General features: G+C 46.8%; 1 protein-coding gene across 1 annotated transcript in view; it reads left to right on the forward strand.

Annotated features, from left to right (window-relative positions):
- The window catches only part of LOC109375848 (kinesin-like protein KIF6), a 231011-nt gene that overhangs the window by 193940 nt on the left and 17548 nt on the right, over positions 1–19523 (forward strand). Inside the window, exons 7-9 of the mRNA XM_019631364.1 lie at positions 3528–3612; positions 5536–5671; positions 8137–8237. Coding sequence (XP_019486909.1) covers positions 3528–3612; positions 5536–5671; positions 8137–8237 — 322 coding nt within the window. The remainder of the gene's footprint in view (positions 1–3527; positions 3613–5535; positions 5672–8136; positions 8238–19523) is intronic.

Consider the following 19523-nt stretch of genomic DNA (forward strand, 5'->3'; position numbering starts at 1 on the left):
CAAGTTGAGCTGTTGTTCAGCATCTTAGCTGTAGAGGGCAGTGTCACTGGCCCTCATATGTGGGATCCGAACCGGGGCCCTCTGGCATCCCAAGCCATCTCTTAATCAATGTGCCACTCGGCCGGTCCTGCTATTTGGTAGCTTTATGGCACTGAGCAAGTCACCTGGTCACCCTAAGCCTTGGTCTTCTTGTCTGGAAAATGGAGGTGATAATATCTGTCAGCTAGAGTGACAAAAATAAATGAGGTGGCATGGCACGGTGAGAGCAACCGAGGGCGTGCCCCACAGACAGTAGCTGACATCATCTCCCATTCTTGTGTCAGCTGCATCCAGAACTCTCTCCTGGCCCTGGGCTCTGGGACACCCTCACTCTTCCAGGGCGTGTGACGTGACTCTGTTGCCCCAGGAAGAGACAGCCAGCCATGGGGCGAGGCGAGAGCCACTCTCCTGCAGGGGGCTCTGCCGTCAAGCTGGGGTAGCAGGCATCGCAGCCCCTCTCCTGCCCTCCGCCGTTCACAAGGCCCTTAGAGACAGCCTCCGGCGGGCTGGATGAGACAGCCCCGCGCAGACCCAGCAGTCTGCTTTCACCCATCCCAGTGGCCTGTCGTGCCACGTGCGACTGCAGGACACCCAGCCAGTCACCACAGAGCAGGAACTTCCCTGAATTCCTCAGGAGGCCCCTTGGTGTGGATCAAAACACATTCAAAGGAGGGAGGGGATTCACAACTTTTCTTTTTTAACAGTCTTTGGAAGATACATTTGCCCATTTCTGAAACTATTGAGAGAGAAAGCATTCTGTCCATTTCAAGTCCTAGCATTGTCAGTGTGATGTTCAGGTGCTTCGTTCAGTGTATCACGTCTGACATTTTTCAGAGAGGACAAGGGCCAGTGAACACAGGTAGCACTGAGGGCACCCTGTCCACAAAGTGTGAACAAAGAACTGGGGGACACACAGAGAGCGGAAGGAGCAGTCCCTGCCCTGGAGGGGCTTCTGGTGCCTGTGCTGGGGGAGTGTGGCAATGTAGACAGGCCGTCGGGCTCACTGGGGCCAGTCCATGGCACCTGCATGGGTGACAGTGTAGTCTGCTGTTGGGAAGCCTATGGTATCTACGTCTCCTGTGTTTAAATGATGGAGTAAGATGCTTGCTCAGTCAGTTTACAAGTGACAGTTGTCACTTGACACAAGGGTGAGTAGCAGATGCCTGGAAGACAAAGGACAGAACGCTAATTCACTGAGTGTATTTATCAGTGGGTTAGCTAATGACAGATAAGGCAGCCAAAGGGAAAAAAATAAAGGTATAGCAGGATAAGGACCTCTCAGCAGGCTAAACCCCCAATAAATGGGAAGTGCTGCCTTTGGGATCAAAAGGACAATCGTACAGAAATAGGATGCATTTTGACAACCACCCATAAAAATATGAAAGGGTTCAAATTGACCTCAAGCTTCATAGTGGCCAATGACAAAATGACATGGCCATGACCATGACAAAGCTGCTGAAGAATATAAAAAGTGTTGGTGAGGCTGCCTGGTATAAACATTTAGCTCTTTGGAACCAGACAAAAAAACGGTTTAAATTCCAGCTCTGCCACTTATTAGCTATGTGAGCTTGGATTATTCACAGCACTCCCTGAGCCCCCAAAATCTAACTGAAATGAGGTGGTAATGCCTTCCCTGCTGGGTTACTTGGAGAATTACCAATAGGTGAGTAGACCATCTAGCCCAGGGCCTGGTAGAACTTGGCAGAACCTGGCATATCGAAGGCACTCCATAAATGGATGTTGTTAGTAATTCACCTGCTACAGAAATATAGGGTGTAAATTTGTAAGAGCTAGGAGAGCCCGTCTCTTCCCTGTCCTTCTCAGACCTATCTGGAGTATTATGTCCAGATGTAGGCTGTCTGCTTAAGATCAGTTAGAAAGTCACTGTGTCACTGAGCCCTTAGACGAGGGAGCTGGACAGAGATGGCCTGAGAATAAAGCTCCAGACACATATGGTATTTTGTTCTTGTTGTTGTTGTTAAGATATTTAAAGAACCATCAAATTAAGAAGGAGGACATGCTATGCTGCTCCAAAGATCCAAAGCAGAGGTGAAAAGACACTAGTGGGGTAGGTCTCAGCTGAAAGTAAGAAGAAACAGAGCTGCCCACAATGAAATGTGCTGTCGTGCCAAGTAGTGATCTCCACACCACCAGATGTATTTGGACAGAAAGCAGATGACCATCTGTCAGAAATGTTACAGAAGGAATTTCTGACTCCAAGGCCCTCGCAACCAAACAACCCAGATTTGGATCCTGGTTCTTACGGTTAGCCATGTGACCTCGGGCAGGTTAACCTCTTTGACCCTCAATGCCCTTATCTGTAAAGAGGGAATAGTAACACCTCAGATGAGGACTAGACGGATTGAGTCTGACTGTGTCCAGAAAGCACCTGACCCGTAGTAGGTTCCCCCCTACATGGGGAGAAAGCAGAGCTGTGTGACTTCTAAGGTGCCCTCTGTGAGGCTAAAAAAGGCAGTGCCACCACGGAGAGACTCCTTGGAGGATAAACAGACCTCGCCCCCTGGCTAGGAAAGGACAGGCTCCCGATGAGCACGGAGCACGCTAACCACAGCAGGCAACCGGGCAGCCACCAGGGGCGCTGGGCATGCGTGGCCTTGCCACGGTCCTGTCACCCTGTCTTCTGGGCGGGGCATCTGAGTGTGGGTCTCAGCTCTGATTGTATATTAGCATTGCCTGGGTCAGGGGTCAGCAAACTGTAGCTCGTGAGCCGCAGGTTCTGAAGTAAAATTGAAAATGAAAATAAAACTATCATAGTTTCATTTACAAAATTTGTAAAGGATATTATTCACATAATGGTGAGTATGTAGAAATATATTTATGACTCTCGAATAGTTTTTAAATTGTTGTGAGGGACAGGATTGATTCTTCCAGGGGTCAGCAAAGGTTTGAGACAGAACGTACCCAAAGAGCCGCCTGTGGCTTGCGAGCTGCAGCCTGCCGACCCCTGGCCTGGGTTAATCAGGCTTGGGACCCACTGCTTTAGGAAGTCAAAAGACAGGAGACGTGATTTAAGGCTAGAGAACTCGGCACCTCGGCTGTTGCCAAGAAAAATGTGAAATGATTCAGTGATGTCTTCTTAGTTTACATAGGGCTCTGTATCAGAGGATGGGGAAATGCTATTTTGCGTCTTCCCTGGGGACTCCAGAGGAAATGAGTGAAGTCAATAGTAAAAGGATAAGTAGCAATGTAAGGAAGAATTCTCTTCCAGTGACAGATGTTGGGCAGTGGGCAGGGACAGCCGACTAAGCAGAATCACCGAGGCCTCCTCAGGGGCTCCCAGCCAAGCCGAGGTTGCCATCCAGAGGAGGGGGCTGGAGCAGCGTCCCATCCAAAGGCCCCAGAGGAACTCACAGGGTTTCCTTTCCTCTTGGGATACACTTCGACTCTGTCATCTGCCCTAAAGATCACACGTCTCCCTTTGCCTTTCTTCCTCGTTGGAGTAAACCACCAGCATCTCCCTTCTCCAGGTGTCTCAGAAAACATGGCCGAGCCCTCGGTGCCAGACCTGCTGGAAGAGACTCTGCGATCACAACTGGAGGAAGAAAAGAGAAGGTGCCCTTCCTTTTCTCCTTGCCCACCCTGCCCCCGGCGTCAGGGGGGCTCTCGGACACGGCCTGGAGCTGCCCAGGACAGGCAGAGTGGCCACACCCCAACCCAGGCCTGGAACTTCTCTGGGAACTGGGTCCAGCAGCTGAGTCCTAAACCAGCTGGGGGAGGTGCTGCTGCTGAGCAGGCAGATATGATGCAGGAACCCTAGGCAGTGTGAGGTCAGAAGGGGGAGCCCGGACTTGCGAATCAGGGAGGGCTGTTGCTGTTGGCCCCCTCCCCAGGCCAACGTCCCAGGCTGAGGCTCAGGAAGCGACTAGTCTTGTCTACTGCTGCCATCTAGGGGAGGTGAGCAGTATGACCACAGAGGTCTTCCTCCCACCTGCAGCTTGACCCATCTCCCTCCTCTCTCTTTATCTGTCAAGTGTCCTGAGAACAACATACCCTCATGCAGACATTTAGGGTCTCCAAATGATTTCAATTACAGAGTGAGGAACCGCAAGCATAAACAGACATGTGGCCATTACTGATACACAGCATGGTCACAGAATCTCGCTTAACACTCCAGTCAAGTTTCTTAAGTTCATTCACTCATATATGCATTCAACAAATGTTTGCTCTCTCCTCCATGCCATGGAGAGATTTTGGGGAGACCAAACAAGTGACTTCCTTGCCCTCAAAGTACTGATGGTGTCACTGCAACACACAGCACCCCTGGGCTGGCTGGGCTTGCACCCTGAGCAAACCCACTCACCCTGCTCGCCCCCCCCACAACACACACACACACACACACACACACTCCTGCCATCCAAGACTTGACAAGAAAAAGCTGGCCTCCAGGTCACTCCTGATAACTGCGCTGTGTTTTCTCCTGCCGGCATCCTCCTTCCAGAACGCCTTGTGCTGCCCTCCTGGACATGGGGTGTTGCTCTCCACCCCCTGGAGTCGCTCCCCTGTTGTGCTCTCTCCCTCACTCTATTTCAGCGGTTCTCAACCTTTCACAAGGGCCGCCTAAGACCATCGGAAAACACATATTTTCGATGGTCTTAGGAACCGAGACACCGCTCCTCTATCCGTTTCCAGACCCACATGCAGATACGCCCACATACGAGTACCCGGCGACCCCTGTGAAAGGGTTGTTCGACCCCTAAAGGGGTCACGACCCACAGGTTGAGAACCGCTGCTCTATTTAGTTTTCTCGGTTCCTTCCCAATTCACTCTTCTGTGTCTTTTCTCCACCCCATCTTGTCCCCTTGATCCGTATTTCCAAACTTCAGGGTCATCTCAGAAGTCACGTTGTCTCTGCAGTTTGGCTATTCAGCTGCTTCCTGCAGCACAACTTCTGATAGCATGCCCCAAACCCACATGTGCACTAACAGATGTGTTGTCACTTTTGGTCCTCTGCATGAACGTGAACCAGCGGAATGGTGAGGCAGTTAAGACTGTGGTTCTAGAACCACGTGGCCTGAGTTCCCATCCTGGCTCCTCTGTTTATTAGCTCTGTGCCATAGAGCAAGTTACTTAACCTCTCCATGCCTGAGGTGCCAGATATGTAAAGTGGAGAAGATAATAGCAGTATCTTCTTCATAAGGCTGTGAAAAAGATTAAATGAGCATATTTGTGTCCAGTGCCTAGAACAATGCCTGTCCCTTAGTAAGTGCTCAATGACTGTAGTTATCATTCTTGGAGAGGAGCTGTGCATCTCACACATGCAGGCCATAGGCCTCCTGGGCAAAATCACCTGGCTCTGCTTCTCTGTGATGGACTGAAACCCTGGCACCACACTCTGGCCTCAGTGGGCAACTACAGGGACCCAGTTCCCATTACCAACCAGCGCTGTCAGGCTTCTGAGGCACAGGCCCTGCAGCTGACAGTCCACCTACAGCCCTCCCTCCCAACCTTCAAGACTCTGCCTCGATTCCACTGTAGGTATAAAACAACGTTTACGCGCCTGAAGGCCCTGAAGGTGGAGATCGAACACTTGCAGCTGCTCATGGACAAAGCCAAGGTGAAGCTGCAGAAAGAGTTTGAAGCCTGGTGGGCAGAGAAGGCCACCAGCCTGCAGGTAGGGATGGCTGGCCATGCCCCTTGCTACCCTAGGACCCATCCTTTGCTTGTGGCCTGGGGTACATCAGGGCAGCTAGGGGATAGGGGGTGAGGGCGGGGTAGGCTCACAGCCCCCATGGAGCTGACAGAGGAAGAAAAGTGGGGGCTTCAACCCACAGGCCTAGCTGCTCTTATCCCCCAGCTCATGACGCAAGGGCTCATTTTACTGACAAGGAATGCAAATGGTCAGCGTTCATTGTTTCCTTCTCTGGTGCCTGTCACATAGAAAGCTGAGGGATGGAAGGTGCAGCTCCTGAAACCAATGGATCTGCCACTGTTGCTTTGTGTGATGTTCTCCTGTGATGTCATATTGACAACGTTGATTGTTTTTTCATATTATAGTCTTACATACACATATATACATATTATAGAAATTTTAGAAAATACAGAAAAACACAATGGAGTAAAAATCACCATAATCCCACCACTTAAGGATAACCAGTATTATCGTGTAGGATTATATTAGTTCATCTTTTTTCTATGCATATACATTTGTATGGTCTTATAAAAATAGAATCATGTTGGCCTTCAAGTATCACAAATGGCTTCGTTTTTACTGAATTGTATAGCATGACTACTCTTTCATGTTATTATTTCTTCACCATCATTCTAACGGCTGTCACTATTCCATCCTAGGGATTTATCTTAATCCATTTAATCTATTATTTAATGTTTAGGTTGTTTCTAGTATTTCACTGGAAACACATTTATAGATAAACCTTTGCATATTTTCTAGACAAATTCCTAAAAGTTCTCTATGATATAATGAAGACTAAGATAATCTGTTAAGAAATGTGAGTACAAACTCCCGGTTCTCATTGTCCTCATTTGACTCCTCAGCTGTGGTACAATAAAAATGATGAAATACACATGCTCGTAACACTTGTATGGCTGACAGAGTCCTTAGAGATGACCTGACAGGCTGATCCCTTCATTTTAATGACAAGGAAATTGAGAACCAAAGATCTTTGCTCCAGGACAGTCAGCCAGCAGTAACCAATATGTCACCAAGTAGCCGTGTGACCAAACAATAGAGAAGAATAGTTGGATAAAATAAAATACACAAGATGACAAAGAAAACCAATAAGACTGAAATGCAGGCCTCAAAATATTTTTACAATAAAGTTATGGTATAATGGTATGTATAGCACTTTACAGATGTATTCATTAAGATCTAGGGGCGGGCCCAATAGTTACCAGAATTTCAGAGTAATGATGAACACAATATTTCAGGATTTCTGCATCTGTAACGTGGTATGAAAATATCTGTGGTTTCTACTGGTGGTGAAGTCACTGGCACTGCTAACACGACTGTGGGTTTTATCTACACTTATCATTGGAAGAAATGTTACACTCCAGGTAGAAGTTAGGAAAAATCAAGGTGTGATCGGTTCCCATCCACGTTCACAGCACCCCTGGGTTCTGTCTGTTCTCCGGTGAAGAGCCCTTGCTGGTGAGGCCATCAGCGAGCGAGGTGTCAGCCACTGCTAGTACCCCAGGGTGTTCAGTCCCTGAACAGTAGATAAGGGACATCTCATGTGACTTGGGAAGTGTCCGGCAAGGATGACAGAGTTAGACAGTGTATGACTTACACAGACAGTGAAAGCCAGAGCAGCCGAAGGTGTCAGCTCGCTGTGTCCTCTGTCTCACAGGATGTCACTGAAACAAAAGGGATCCGATGACTGCAAAAGGGATGACGGGGCACCCTGTTGCTGGGGAGCCAGTTCTATGCTGGTGCTGAATGGTTTTATAGCTTGTGGATGGACCCTGTGTGGGGCGAGAAATCCTTAAACCTCATCAGAAGTGGGGGTCAATGAGAAGCTGTCCTACGACAGCATCCTGGGGAGACAGGGGAGCAGGTGGGAAATAGCCTTGTAGCAGCTACTCCTAAGCCTCCATGCTCTCATGTTCTGGGAGATTCGTGGGGCACTCTACCAGCTTCAGATAAGCTGCAGGGGAAGCCTTATCCATGAGCCCTGTGTGGACACATGCGGGGTCCGGGACACCATGGCAGAGCTGCTTCCTACACGAAGTGCTCAGTACAGCTCTTCCAGCTCTGGTAGCATCACTTTGGCACATGGGGGAACAAAACTAATTAGGGCTTTTGGAGAATTGTCTTTTTTTTTTTTCGCTAACTACAACAAGCAATACATGCTCAGTTTTGAAAGCTTAGCCCAGAAAAACACAAAGAATAAATCACACATTACCTGTAATTCTGCTATCCAAAGACAATACTTTGATGCCCATCACTATGGTCATTACTATGTCTAGGTTTATTTTTGCCCACATACAACGAGTATGTTGTATATACATACCAGGTCTTATAGCTAGTTTTTTTCTCCTTAAGAAATACTACATCAAGCACATGTTCCCATGTCATAAGATTCAAGGTAACGCTGTGAAACTAACTCCTCCTTGTGCCAGCAGGTAAACTCTCCAGCAGTGAAGTCACTCAGCCACATGAAGCCCTTTCCCCAGATGCCTGAATCCCAGCACGAAAGGCCTCCGCTTCTCTCTAACAAAAGGTAAGGAAAGAACTCTGCTGACAGGGTTAGGGTGCCCAGAAAAGGCTTCCTACCTGCCCTCAGCCCTTTCTCACTGCTTTCAGTGTCTCTCTATAGGCTGCATGATCCAAGACGATCAATTACTTCTACTGTTAAATTAGTTTAAAGTAGATACTCAGGCCACTGTCTTTCGGGCTTGGCTTGTGTGCGCATGCGTCCTTCAGTCCTTCCCTTTACTCTGACAGCCAGTAAACTGACTGCCATGGCAACAAGAGACAAGAGGTTTAACCAGCCCTGGTCCTGAGCCCTAAGCAGGAAGGAGTTGGCAGTGGGTGGGAGGGGAGAGTAGCATGAAATAGGGAGGGGGAAGGGGGGCGAGAGGGTTGCTGGTGGTTGCAGAGGGCAGTCGGCCCGCCAGTGCACACGGGAGCCCTGGGAAAGGACCCTGCACTAGCACAGATTCAGGAGAGATGTGAGCAGCCCCCCACGAGGACGGCTGCCACAGAGGACAGCCCAGAGCCAATTTCCCTGAGTGGTGGCATGATCCAGCAGAGACTATTTCCTCACACAGCACCTTTTGAGGCAGGTTCCTTCAAATGCCATCCACGTTATTATCCCTTTCCAACCACACAACTCAGGTGCTAGAGCCCATGACCTTTGCCTGGGCCATCCCCCATCCCCCAGACAGGCAGTGCTGTCATGACAGAGGCCAGGGCAGCAGGAGGGGGGCCTCAGCCTCTGACACCAAGGAGTGATCCTTGGACCAAGTTTGAATAGGAGCTGAGCTCTCTCGTTGGAAAAATGAAACAAAGCTTTTAAAAGGGGGATTTGGCGTTGGGGGGTGGGGGCGGTCATGTCAGACAGTCTCCTTGATATGGTGTGATGAGAATGCTGCTGTACCATTGCAATCTTCTTCTCAAAAACCCATAACCTCAGTCAAATCATGAGGAAAACATCAGACAAGTCCCAGCTGAGGGATATGCTACAAAATACCTGATTAGTACTGTCAAGGTCGTCAAAACCAGGAAGAGTCTGCAAAACTCACAAACAAGAGGAAGCTAAGGAGATACTATGACAAAGCGTAATGTGCTGACCTGGATGGAATCCTAGATCAGAATAGGTACATTAGGTGCAGACTGAGAAAATGTGAATGAAGTATGGACTTTAGTTAATAATAATGTATGAACCAATGTTCATTAGTTGTGACAAATGTACCATATTAATATAAGGTTGTATAATGAAGGAAACTAGGTATGGGATACACAGGAAGTATTTTTACTATCTTTGCAATGTTTCTGTAATCTGAAAATATTCTCTAAAAGAAAACCCTGGACTTCTCCATACCCCCCAAATAGCAGCTTCTATTCAACTTTTAGGAAACATCTCCTGTGTGAGCCCCTAAGCCCAAGGTCAATGACTGGCAAGGTATGTTCGGTTTGGCTATCCTGGTGTTTTAAAAGGCAGTGTAAATCCATAAAGGAAAAATTGATAAGTTGGACTTTATTAAAACGAATGCTGCTCTGTGAAAGGCACTGTTAAGAGAATGAAGAGGCAAGCCACAAATTGGAAGAAAATATTTGCAAACTATATCCAATGCAGGACTTGCATCCAAAATATACAAAGAGCTCTTAAAATTCAACGATAATTTTCAAATGGGCAAAAGATCTGAACAGCCACCTCACCAAAGAAGACATACAGTGGGCAGATAAGTGTACGATAAGATGCTCAATATCATATATCATTAGGGAATTGCAAATTAAAACAACAATGACATAACACTACACACCCACTAAAATGGCTAAAATTAAAAAAAAAAATGACACATCAAATGCCAGTAAGGATGTGGAGCAACAGAAACTCATTCATTGCTGGTGGTAATGCAACATGGTACAGCCACTTTGGAGAAAAGTTTGGCAGTTTTGTACAAAACGGAACATACCATCCAGCAATCACACTCTTTGGTATTTACCCAAAGGGGCTGAAAACTTAAATCCACACAAAGCCCTGCACATGGATGCTTATAACAGTTTTATTTATAATTGCCAAAACTGGAAGCAACCGAGATGCCCTTCAAAAGGTGAATGGATAAACTGTAGTCCATCCAGTTTATTCAACACTAAAAAGAAATGAGCTATTAAGCATGAAAAGACAGGGAGGAGCCTTAAATGCATAGTATTAAGTGAGAGAAGCCAGTCTGAAAAGGCTACATACTGTATGAGTCCAACTGTGTCATTCTGGAAAAGGCAAAACTATGGAGACAGTAAAAAGATCAGTGGTTGTCAGGGCTAGAGGAGAGGGTGGAAAGAATGAACAGGAGAAAGACGGAGGATGTTTAAGTCAGTGAAACTATGCTGTAGGATCCTGTAGCGGTGGATATATGGTATTATGCTTTTGTCAAACCCATAGAACGCACAACAGAAAGAGCGAGCCCCCATGGTAGCTATGGATTTCACTTAATAATAATGTATTGGGGCGGCCAGGTAGCTCAGTTGGTTATAGGGCGTGCTCTGAACAACAAGGTTGCCAGTTTGGCTCCCACATGGGATGGTGGACTGTGCCCCCCGCAACTAAATTGAAAACAGTGACTGGACTTGGAGCTGAGCTGCGCCCTCCACAACTAAGATGGAAGGACAACAACTTGACTTGGAGCTGATGGGTCCTGGAAAAACTCACTGTTCCCCAATAAAGTTTAAAAAAATAAAATAATAATAATAATAATAATAATAATAATAATAATAATAATAATGTACTAGTGTTGGTTCATCAGTAATAACAAATATAACACACCAATGCAAGATTTAATAGTAGGGGAAGCAATAAGGGGAGACAGAGGAGTTATATGGAAATTCTCTGTACTATCTGCTTGATTTTCTATAAATCTAAAACATCTCTGAAAAATAGGCCATTAATGAAAAAACTAAAAGTCAGTATAAGCAGATGGCTACACTGCTCCATGGCAGCATGGGCAACTTGGCATTGATGTCCAGTGGGCCCTCTCTGTGCTCTCACTTGAGTACCTGCCAATCTCTGGGGCACTTGAGTTTGCAACCCCTGCACACCTGCCTCCTCCCCGCACAGGGTCACTCCCTGAAACCCCAGGACTCCACAGAGCATGTGTGAAAACCGCGGATCCAGGCCAGCCAAGAGGACAGCGCTTCCCCGTCATCACGCTGGCTCCGTTCTGAGCCTCTCGTGTGTCTGCCACGTGAGAATAAGGCTCAGAACCCCTGGCTAGTTCCAGCCTCTTTCTGCTAGCTTGCAGCTCCTACTGGTAGTAATATCCTGCCCAGCAAATAGGAAGTCCTATTTCTAATTTTTTTTTTTTTGCTTCAAAGACAATGAAATCTGTGTGTGTGTGTGTGTGTGTGTGTGTGTGTGTGTGTGTGTGTGTGGTGACAGCGGGTGTCAGGATAGGTCCAGTAAACACACTCCAGGGTAGAAATAGACCATACCTGCCACGTGACATTCAGAATCCTGAGTTTCAAAGGTGCATATCATCATGGGAGTTTTTCCCAAATCCTGCTCCTTCGGCTCTGCCCAAGCCCCTTTGATGGCGCTGGAAGGAGAGTCTTTGGGGAGGTGGCTCTCAGGAGGGCCCTGAGCGCTGTCATCTGTGGCGACAGCCAGTGCTTTGGTCGGATCTCTAACCCTCAGCAGAGATAACAAAGTGTCCTGAATAGTAATTGTTAACATACCTCAACTGTGAGTGGTCAGCACCCCCAAATTCCCTTCTACACAATAATAATAGTTTGGATGTCAAACATTACAGATGGAAAGGTTACAATAGGCAGGAGAGAGGAAAATTGTTCTTGCTAGAGATCAGAAGGGGAGAGGCCTAGGGGCTCTGCCTCTAACAGAGAACTCACCTGCCACCTGCTTTATAATGCTGGCAGGAGCGAGCTCACAGCTGTACCGAGGAGCAGGGAGGCAGGGAAGAGACCCTGTCCCGGGTCATTGTGGCATCTCAGACTTTCTCTGAACAGCCCGCAGTGGGGGATGGGCTGTGGGAGTCCTTAAATCCTCTAAGGAGACAGCACTGGTTTTCTTCTCTTACAGTAATAAAGTCCCCTGTCATTTATCAGGGGCCCTATGGGCCAGGCACTGAACAGATGTGCAGTGTATATACTGTCTTTGTCCACACTTTATACATGAGAACACTTGGGCTCCAAGAGATCCATGAACCAGCGAGTAATGAGACAGGATTGGAACCTGGGCCTGCCAGCGTCTAGCCACTCCCCACCCCACTCCTCATGTCAGCTCCCTCTGACTGTCCTTTAGGGGCACGTGTATGTTCTATTGTTCAGAAGGAGGGCATTTTCCTGCACATATTCTGTGCTATTTCATACAAACGTGCTTTGTATTCTGCCAAATGCCTGGTCCTCCTGCTTACGGCCTGTACGCTTTCAGTGTAGGATACGGTTTTCCCAAGGGGCCAGGGTTTTCCAAGAGTGAATCTGTGCTTCCTTAGAAGGCCAGCCTCTGACTGGAAAACCAGGACGCCCTGCTGTTGAGCCCATCATTTCAGTTGAGAAACCCTGGATCGATCCCCTCATTGTACTAGTGAATTCTCCCTGTTATTCTTTGGTCTCCCTCCCTCTGCTTCCTCGCCCTTCTCCCCTGCTCCCTATCAGCCAACGATGCCACTCTTTATTGCTTGTCCCTTTGTCCACTCTGCTGCCAGACTTCACCTGCCAGCTTCCCTGAGAGAGTGCCCACCATGGAATAGTCTAAGAACTAGCCACTTGGCAGGGCCTCCTAGGATCTCTTTGGGGAACCAACCATTAGGATCCTGCCCCGCCCCCAGCACCCCCTCCTGGTCTGAGAAGTAGGGGGTATGCTGGCCTTGGCATTCCCGGACATTCTTTAGGTATTCCAATTAAAGGAGATCCCTGGGTGTGCTTGCCGAGAAATCTGTAACCCTGAAGTTCAGAATCTTGGATTTCAAAGGTGTGCATCCGATCACCATCGCTTACCTCCAAGGAGTCTCCCCAGCTCAGGCTTTCACAAAGAGTGCACCACACAAATCCTCGTTGAGCTCTTCCAGGCAGTAAGCCCTTGGGCAAGCCAGCTGCCCGCTTTGGGACTCCCTCATCTTTTCTGTTGGATGCGTCAAGTTCCCTCCGACACTATTATTCTATGAGCAGGTAGATGTTCCAGTGCCCGTGAAGAGCTGCTGGAGGAAGAGGGAGAGTCCAGCTGACTGTTTCCATCTGAGCTCCTGATGGGCTCACTGCAGCCGAGGGGCCGGCCCTCTCTGCTCCTCAAGTTCTGAAACAAACCTGACTTCATCACTTCCCCGACATGCTCAGAGGGAGATCAGCCTGCAGGCTGATCACACGAAATTCACAGCGCTCTGATTGGCAACCCAGGAGGCCCAATTATGATTAATATCGCTTATTAATCCTTATTAAGAAAGAGATAATTCATTCTGATGGCTAGTATGTTCTCTCTCCAGAACACATGTCAGCATGAGTAATGAATTTAGTGTCAAAGGCTGGTTGGCCAGGAGAGAGGACAAAAGTAATTTGTAACATGATCCTGAGGGTTTGGAAACTGAGTGGTGGCATCCAGTGACACTGGAGCAGCTTCAGGACCAGTGGCGTCATGTCCCTCAGGAGCCCCAAGCCCTCACATTGTGCCTCCTTCATGAGCTGGTCAAGGTGACAGGCTGGACCGCTGGGCCTCTGCAGCGGTGCCGGACCCCCCATCTGCCATGGTGTGATCATGGCGCCTTCTGCCCGGCCCATGTCCATCTCTGCCTCTTTTCCATCCTCTCCCAACCGCTTGGCACCTGTGAACACTCCCTGGAATCTTAGAAAAGGCTCCACTGGGGAACCATTGAGTCATTGATGCATTTGTGTGCCGATGACTTGATCTTGTAAAATTTGCTACGGGTTCCAAACTGACCCGGACCTTGTATAATCCAAGCTCCTACAGGGTAGAAAGCCCTTTCTCCTTCCCTCCTCTCCGCCTGCACCAATAAGAACCCTGAGGACGCGCCACTATTCTCTCAAGAAAAGCATGCAGAGCCTGCCACCTGGTGGCTGCCTCTGGTCTTGCAGCAGCCCTCACCAAACAACATGGATCCGCCACTCTCCCCAAGGCTCAGTGGAAAGTTTCTGGGAAATAGGCATCAGGGGGAAAAAGAACAAACAAAAAAGGCCCAGGCTCTGATTCCCTTTCCTGTTTGTTTGACCCACAGTCCTAAACCTATGGTGGCAGGCCCAGGGTAAAAGGTCCTGCTGCTGGATGAGACTGGAGAGGGCAGAAGGTTTGGGGTGGGGAAGGGGCTGCACCCACGAATGGACAGCAAGTGGTCGGACCTGTGGAGGTCCTTGGACTCCTGATGCAGATGTGGAAACGCCACTGCCCCTCTCTCTAACCCTGGCCCACCTCCGCCTGACTGTGCCCATCTATAAAAGGAGGGTTCTGACCAGGTGACTTTTAGGCCTCTTCCACCTCGGACGTGTGTCTAAGCAGGACCATCCAAAGGCAAAGGAGAGAACCCCATCCTGTCACTGGCATCTGGGACAGCTTTGGCCGCTGGCCCTTTATCTCCCAAGGGGTGCTGCTGGGTTCTTGTGTTGGCAACCGGGAATCCAAGACAAGACACATGTACCAGGAAGCCTAGTAAACTGGGCAAAATCACATCTTCATGAGCTGTTGGATCTGACTCCTCACTAAGAAAGCGCAGAGCTGATTAGCTGGGGCCACCTAAGGGCAGGTGATGTGCCCAGGGGTAAGCCATGTGTCTCCAGCATGTACTTGTGCAGAACGCCACAGAGTCAAATCCAGTGACATGACATCAGAAACATGGCAGCATCAGGGATAATCCCTGACCTCTCCCCTTGAAGTTACAAGTTGAACAACTATTACTTAACAAAGGATTCCCTACACAGCACACAAACACGTCTGAGAGGTTTGCACATCGAAACATCTGAAGGTGGGAGAATCGAGGCACACAGAGAGAAAGGAGAAGTGCAGAGATGGGGGCTGCAGGATGCAGCCCAGAGCTCACTGTGGTCCCAGGAGAGGAGAGGATTGAGACTGCAGGTGTGCTTTCTGTGGCCCCAGCAATTTTGCCTGAGAAATCAGCATACAATACAGCTGAACCCAGTGATTGGCAGGGACCTTGGGGCAAAGACTGAAAACAGAAGAGCAACAACTGCGGTCTAACAGCCCCCACTGCCAGGCAGAAACCAGCCACTGAGCCTGGCCACCTTCCCCCACACTCCCAGAGCTCATCTCCTCCACACCCCCCAGTGTTAGCAGCAAGTCCTAGAAAAAACAATAGCAGTGTCAGATTAAAAAGCAGAAAACCTACAACCCTGAGAATTGGAGAGAGTTCCTCAGTGGCAGACTCACACTGTAGCTAATTCCAGTGACAAGGAAGGAGCTATAGAGGTGAGGCAGCTGTGGTCTGGCAGTTGCCATTAATCGGAGGAGGGCAAAGCCAAAAACACACCAGCCAGCTCTTCCAGCCCACCCCACCCCCGCTTTTGCACCTGGTGCCAGCAGGGGCACCCAGGGCTGCTGAGATGCACAGCTCTACATCTGGCTGCAGGACAGCACCGGTATTTCAGGAACTCAGAACCCCATCGTCCACCACATCCTCCCACAGGGGTGATGCCCTGAGACTGAAGTGACCTGGTCACAGAGGAGATGCCCACCTCCCCAGGAAATCTCCCACCATGTGAGAAGCTAGAACAGGGCAAGAGAAAATAAAATGCTCCAGTGCTACCTACTGGAAAGCAAAAACAAACAAACAAACAAATAAAAAACCTCTTCATATCAACCTGCTGCAGAACTCACTCCCATAGATGCCCAAAAAGAAATATAATTCAGTAATTGCCATGAATAACTAAAATAACAAGGCAGCTCAGGAAGAAGATGAAAAGTCTCTAGAGGGCCGGCCGAGTGGCGCAATGGTTGGGAGCTGGCTTGGGACGCCAGAGGGCCCCGGTTTGGATCCCACATATGAGGGCCAGTGACACTGCCCTCTACAGCTAAGATGCTGAACAACAGCTCAACCTGGAGTTGGGCTACTGTGTGTAGCCAGCAGCCAGCGTGAGGGGCCAGCAGCCGCAGTGAGCAGCCATCCAGAAGCCGGCAACTGATCTGCCTTGCCCGGGAAGAGCGCAATGATGGTGCCAACTTGGGCCAGTGAAGCAACGTCCTCCACAACTAGACTGAGGAATAAAACGACAGCAACTTGTCTGTTCCCCTTCCCCCAATTCCCCAACAAAAAAATCTTTAAAAAAAAAAAAAAGAATGTTCGAGGAACGTAGGGAGGACATAAAGAAGGATACAGAAATCATAGAAAAACAACCATTTAGAACTAAAGAATACAATAACTGAAATGAAGAACACACTCGAAGGAATCACCAGTAGATTAGATGAAGCAGAGGATCGGATCAGTGATTTAGAAGACAAAATAGCAGAAATCACCCAGTTGGAACAATAAAAAGAAAAAAGAATAAAAAACAATGAAAATAGTTAAAGAGACCTGTGGGACAACATCAAGCGCAGCAACATTTGCATCATAGGAATACCAGAAGGAGAAGAGAAGAAGCAAGGGATCGAGAATGTATTTGAAGAAATAATGACTGAGAACTTCCCTACCCTGGTGAAGGAAATCAACATACAAGCCCAGGAAGTGCAGAGAGTTCCAAACAAGCTGAATCCAAACAGGTCCACACCAAGACACATCATAGTAAAAATGGCAAAGGTTAAAGACAAAGACAGGATCCTAAAAGTAGCAAGAGAAAGACAGCAGGTTACATACAAAGGAACTCCTATAAGACTAACAAGTGACTTTTCCACACAAACTCTGCAGGTGAGAAGGGATTGGCAGGAAATCTTCAAAGTGACACAAAATAAAGGCCTAAAACCAAGATTGCTCTACCCAGCACGGCTATCACTTAAAATTGAAGGAGAGATAAAGAGCTTCTCAGAAAAGAATAAACTTAAGGAATTCATTACCACCAAGCCAGCATTGCAGGAAATGCTAAAAGGGATTTTAAAACAGAAGAAGGGAAAACAAGCTAACCAGGAAGATCAGAAATGCAAATAACAAAATGGCAATAAATATGCACCTATCAATAATCACTTTAAATGTGAATGGATTAAATGCTCCAATCAAAAGAGGTAGAGTGGCTGAGTGGATAAGAAAACAGGACCCATGCATATGCTGTTTACAAGACTCATCTCAGATCAAAAGCCACATACAGACTGAAAGTAAAAGGATGGAATAAGATATTTCACGCAACTGGAAATGAGAAAAAAGCGGGAGTAGCAATACTTATTTCAGACAAAATAGACTTTAAAATGAAAACTACAATGAAAGACAGAGAAGGGCACTACATAATAATAAAGGGATCGATCCAACAAGAGGCCATAACCCTAGTAAACATCTATGCACCCAACATAGGAGCTCCTAAATATATAAAACAGATTTTGACAGACATAAAGACAGAGATCAGCAGTAACGCTATTGTAGTAGGGGACTTCAACACCCTGTTGTCACCAATGGACAGATCCTCCAGACAGAAAATCAACACGGAAACAGTGGCCTTAAATGACACTTTAGACCAGCTGGATTTAATTGATATTTTTAGAGCATTTCAACCCAAAGCAACAGAATATACATTCTTCTCAAGTGCACATGGAACATTTTCCAAGAGAGATCACATGTTAGGACACAAAACCAGTCTCAAGAAATTTAAGAAGATTGAAATCATATCAAGCATCTTCTCTGACCACAATGCTATGAAACTAGAAATCAATTATAAAAAGAAACCCGGAAAGCACACAAATACATGGAGGCTGAATAACATGCTACTAAATAGCGAGTGGGTCAAAACTGAGATCAAGGAAAAAATCAAAAGCTATCTCAAGACAAATGACAATGAAAACACAACAACTCAAAATCTATGGGATGCAGCAAAAGCAGTCCTAAGAGGAAAATGCATAGCAATGCAGGTCTATCTAAAGAAACAAGAACAATCTCATATCAACAGACTATCTTTACACCTAAGGGAACTGGAGAAAGAGCAGCAAAACAAGCCCAAAGGGAGAACAAGGAAGGAAATAATAAACCAGAGCAGAAATAAATGAAATAGAGACCAAAACAACAATACAAAAGATCAATGAAGCCAAGAGCTGGTTTTTTGAAAAGATAAACAAAATCGACAAACCCTTGGCCAGACTCACCAAGAAAAAGAGAGCGATGACCCAAATTAATAAAATCAGAAATGAAACAGAAGTGACAACAGATGCCACAGAAATACAGAAATTGTAAGAAAATACTACGAGCAACTATATGGCAACAAATTCGACAATCTGGAAGAAATGCATACATTTCTAGAAGCTTACAATCTACCAAGTCTGAACCAAAAAGAAACAGAAACTCTGAACAGACTGATTACTACCAAAGAAATTGAGTTAGTAATCAACAAGCTTCCAACAAACAAAAGTCCTGGACCAGATGGCTTCACCGGTGAATTTTACAAAACATTCAAAAAAGAATTAATATCTTTTCTCCTCAAACTATTCCAAAAAATACAGAATGAGGGAAGGCTCCCAAGCACATTTTATGAGGCCACTATTACTCTGATCCCAAAATCAGACAAAGTTATTAGAAAAAAAAAGAAAACTACAGGCCGATATCCCTAATGAACATAGATGCAAAATCCTCAACAAAATACTTGCAAACCAAATTCAGTGTCACATTAAAAAGATCATATACCACGATAAAGCGGGATTCATTCCTGGTATGCAAGGTTGGTTCAATATCCACAAATCAATTAATGTAATACATCACATTAACAAAATGAAAAATAAAAATCATATCATCATATCAATAGATGCAGAAAAAGCATTTGACAAAATCCAGCAACCATTTATGATAAAAACTCTTAGCAAAGGGGGAATAGTGGGATCATATCTCAACATAATAAAGGCCATATATGATAAGCCCACAACAAACATCATACTCAGTGGGGAAAGGCTAAAAGCTTTCCCCTTAAAATCAGGAACAAGAAAAGGCTTCCCACTTTCACCACTTCTATTCAACATAGTTCTGGAAGTTCTGGCCACAGCAATGAGACAAGAAAATCAAATAAAAAGCATCCAAATTGGAAAGGAAGAAGTAAAATTGTCATTATATGCAGATGACATGATACTATATAGAGAGAATCCCAAGGAATCCACCAAAAAACTGTTAGAACTGATAAATGAATTTAGTAGGGTAGCAGGATACAAAATTAACATTCAGAAATCAGTTGCATTTGTATACACCAATAATAA

This window comes from Hipposideros armiger, unplaced genomic scaffold, assembly GCF_001890085.2.
Source record: "Hipposideros armiger isolate ML-2016 unplaced genomic scaffold, ASM189008v1 scaffold_993, whole genome shotgun sequence".
Classification (NCBI taxonomy): Eukaryota; Metazoa; Chordata; class Mammalia; order Chiroptera; family Hipposideridae; genus Hipposideros; species Hipposideros armiger.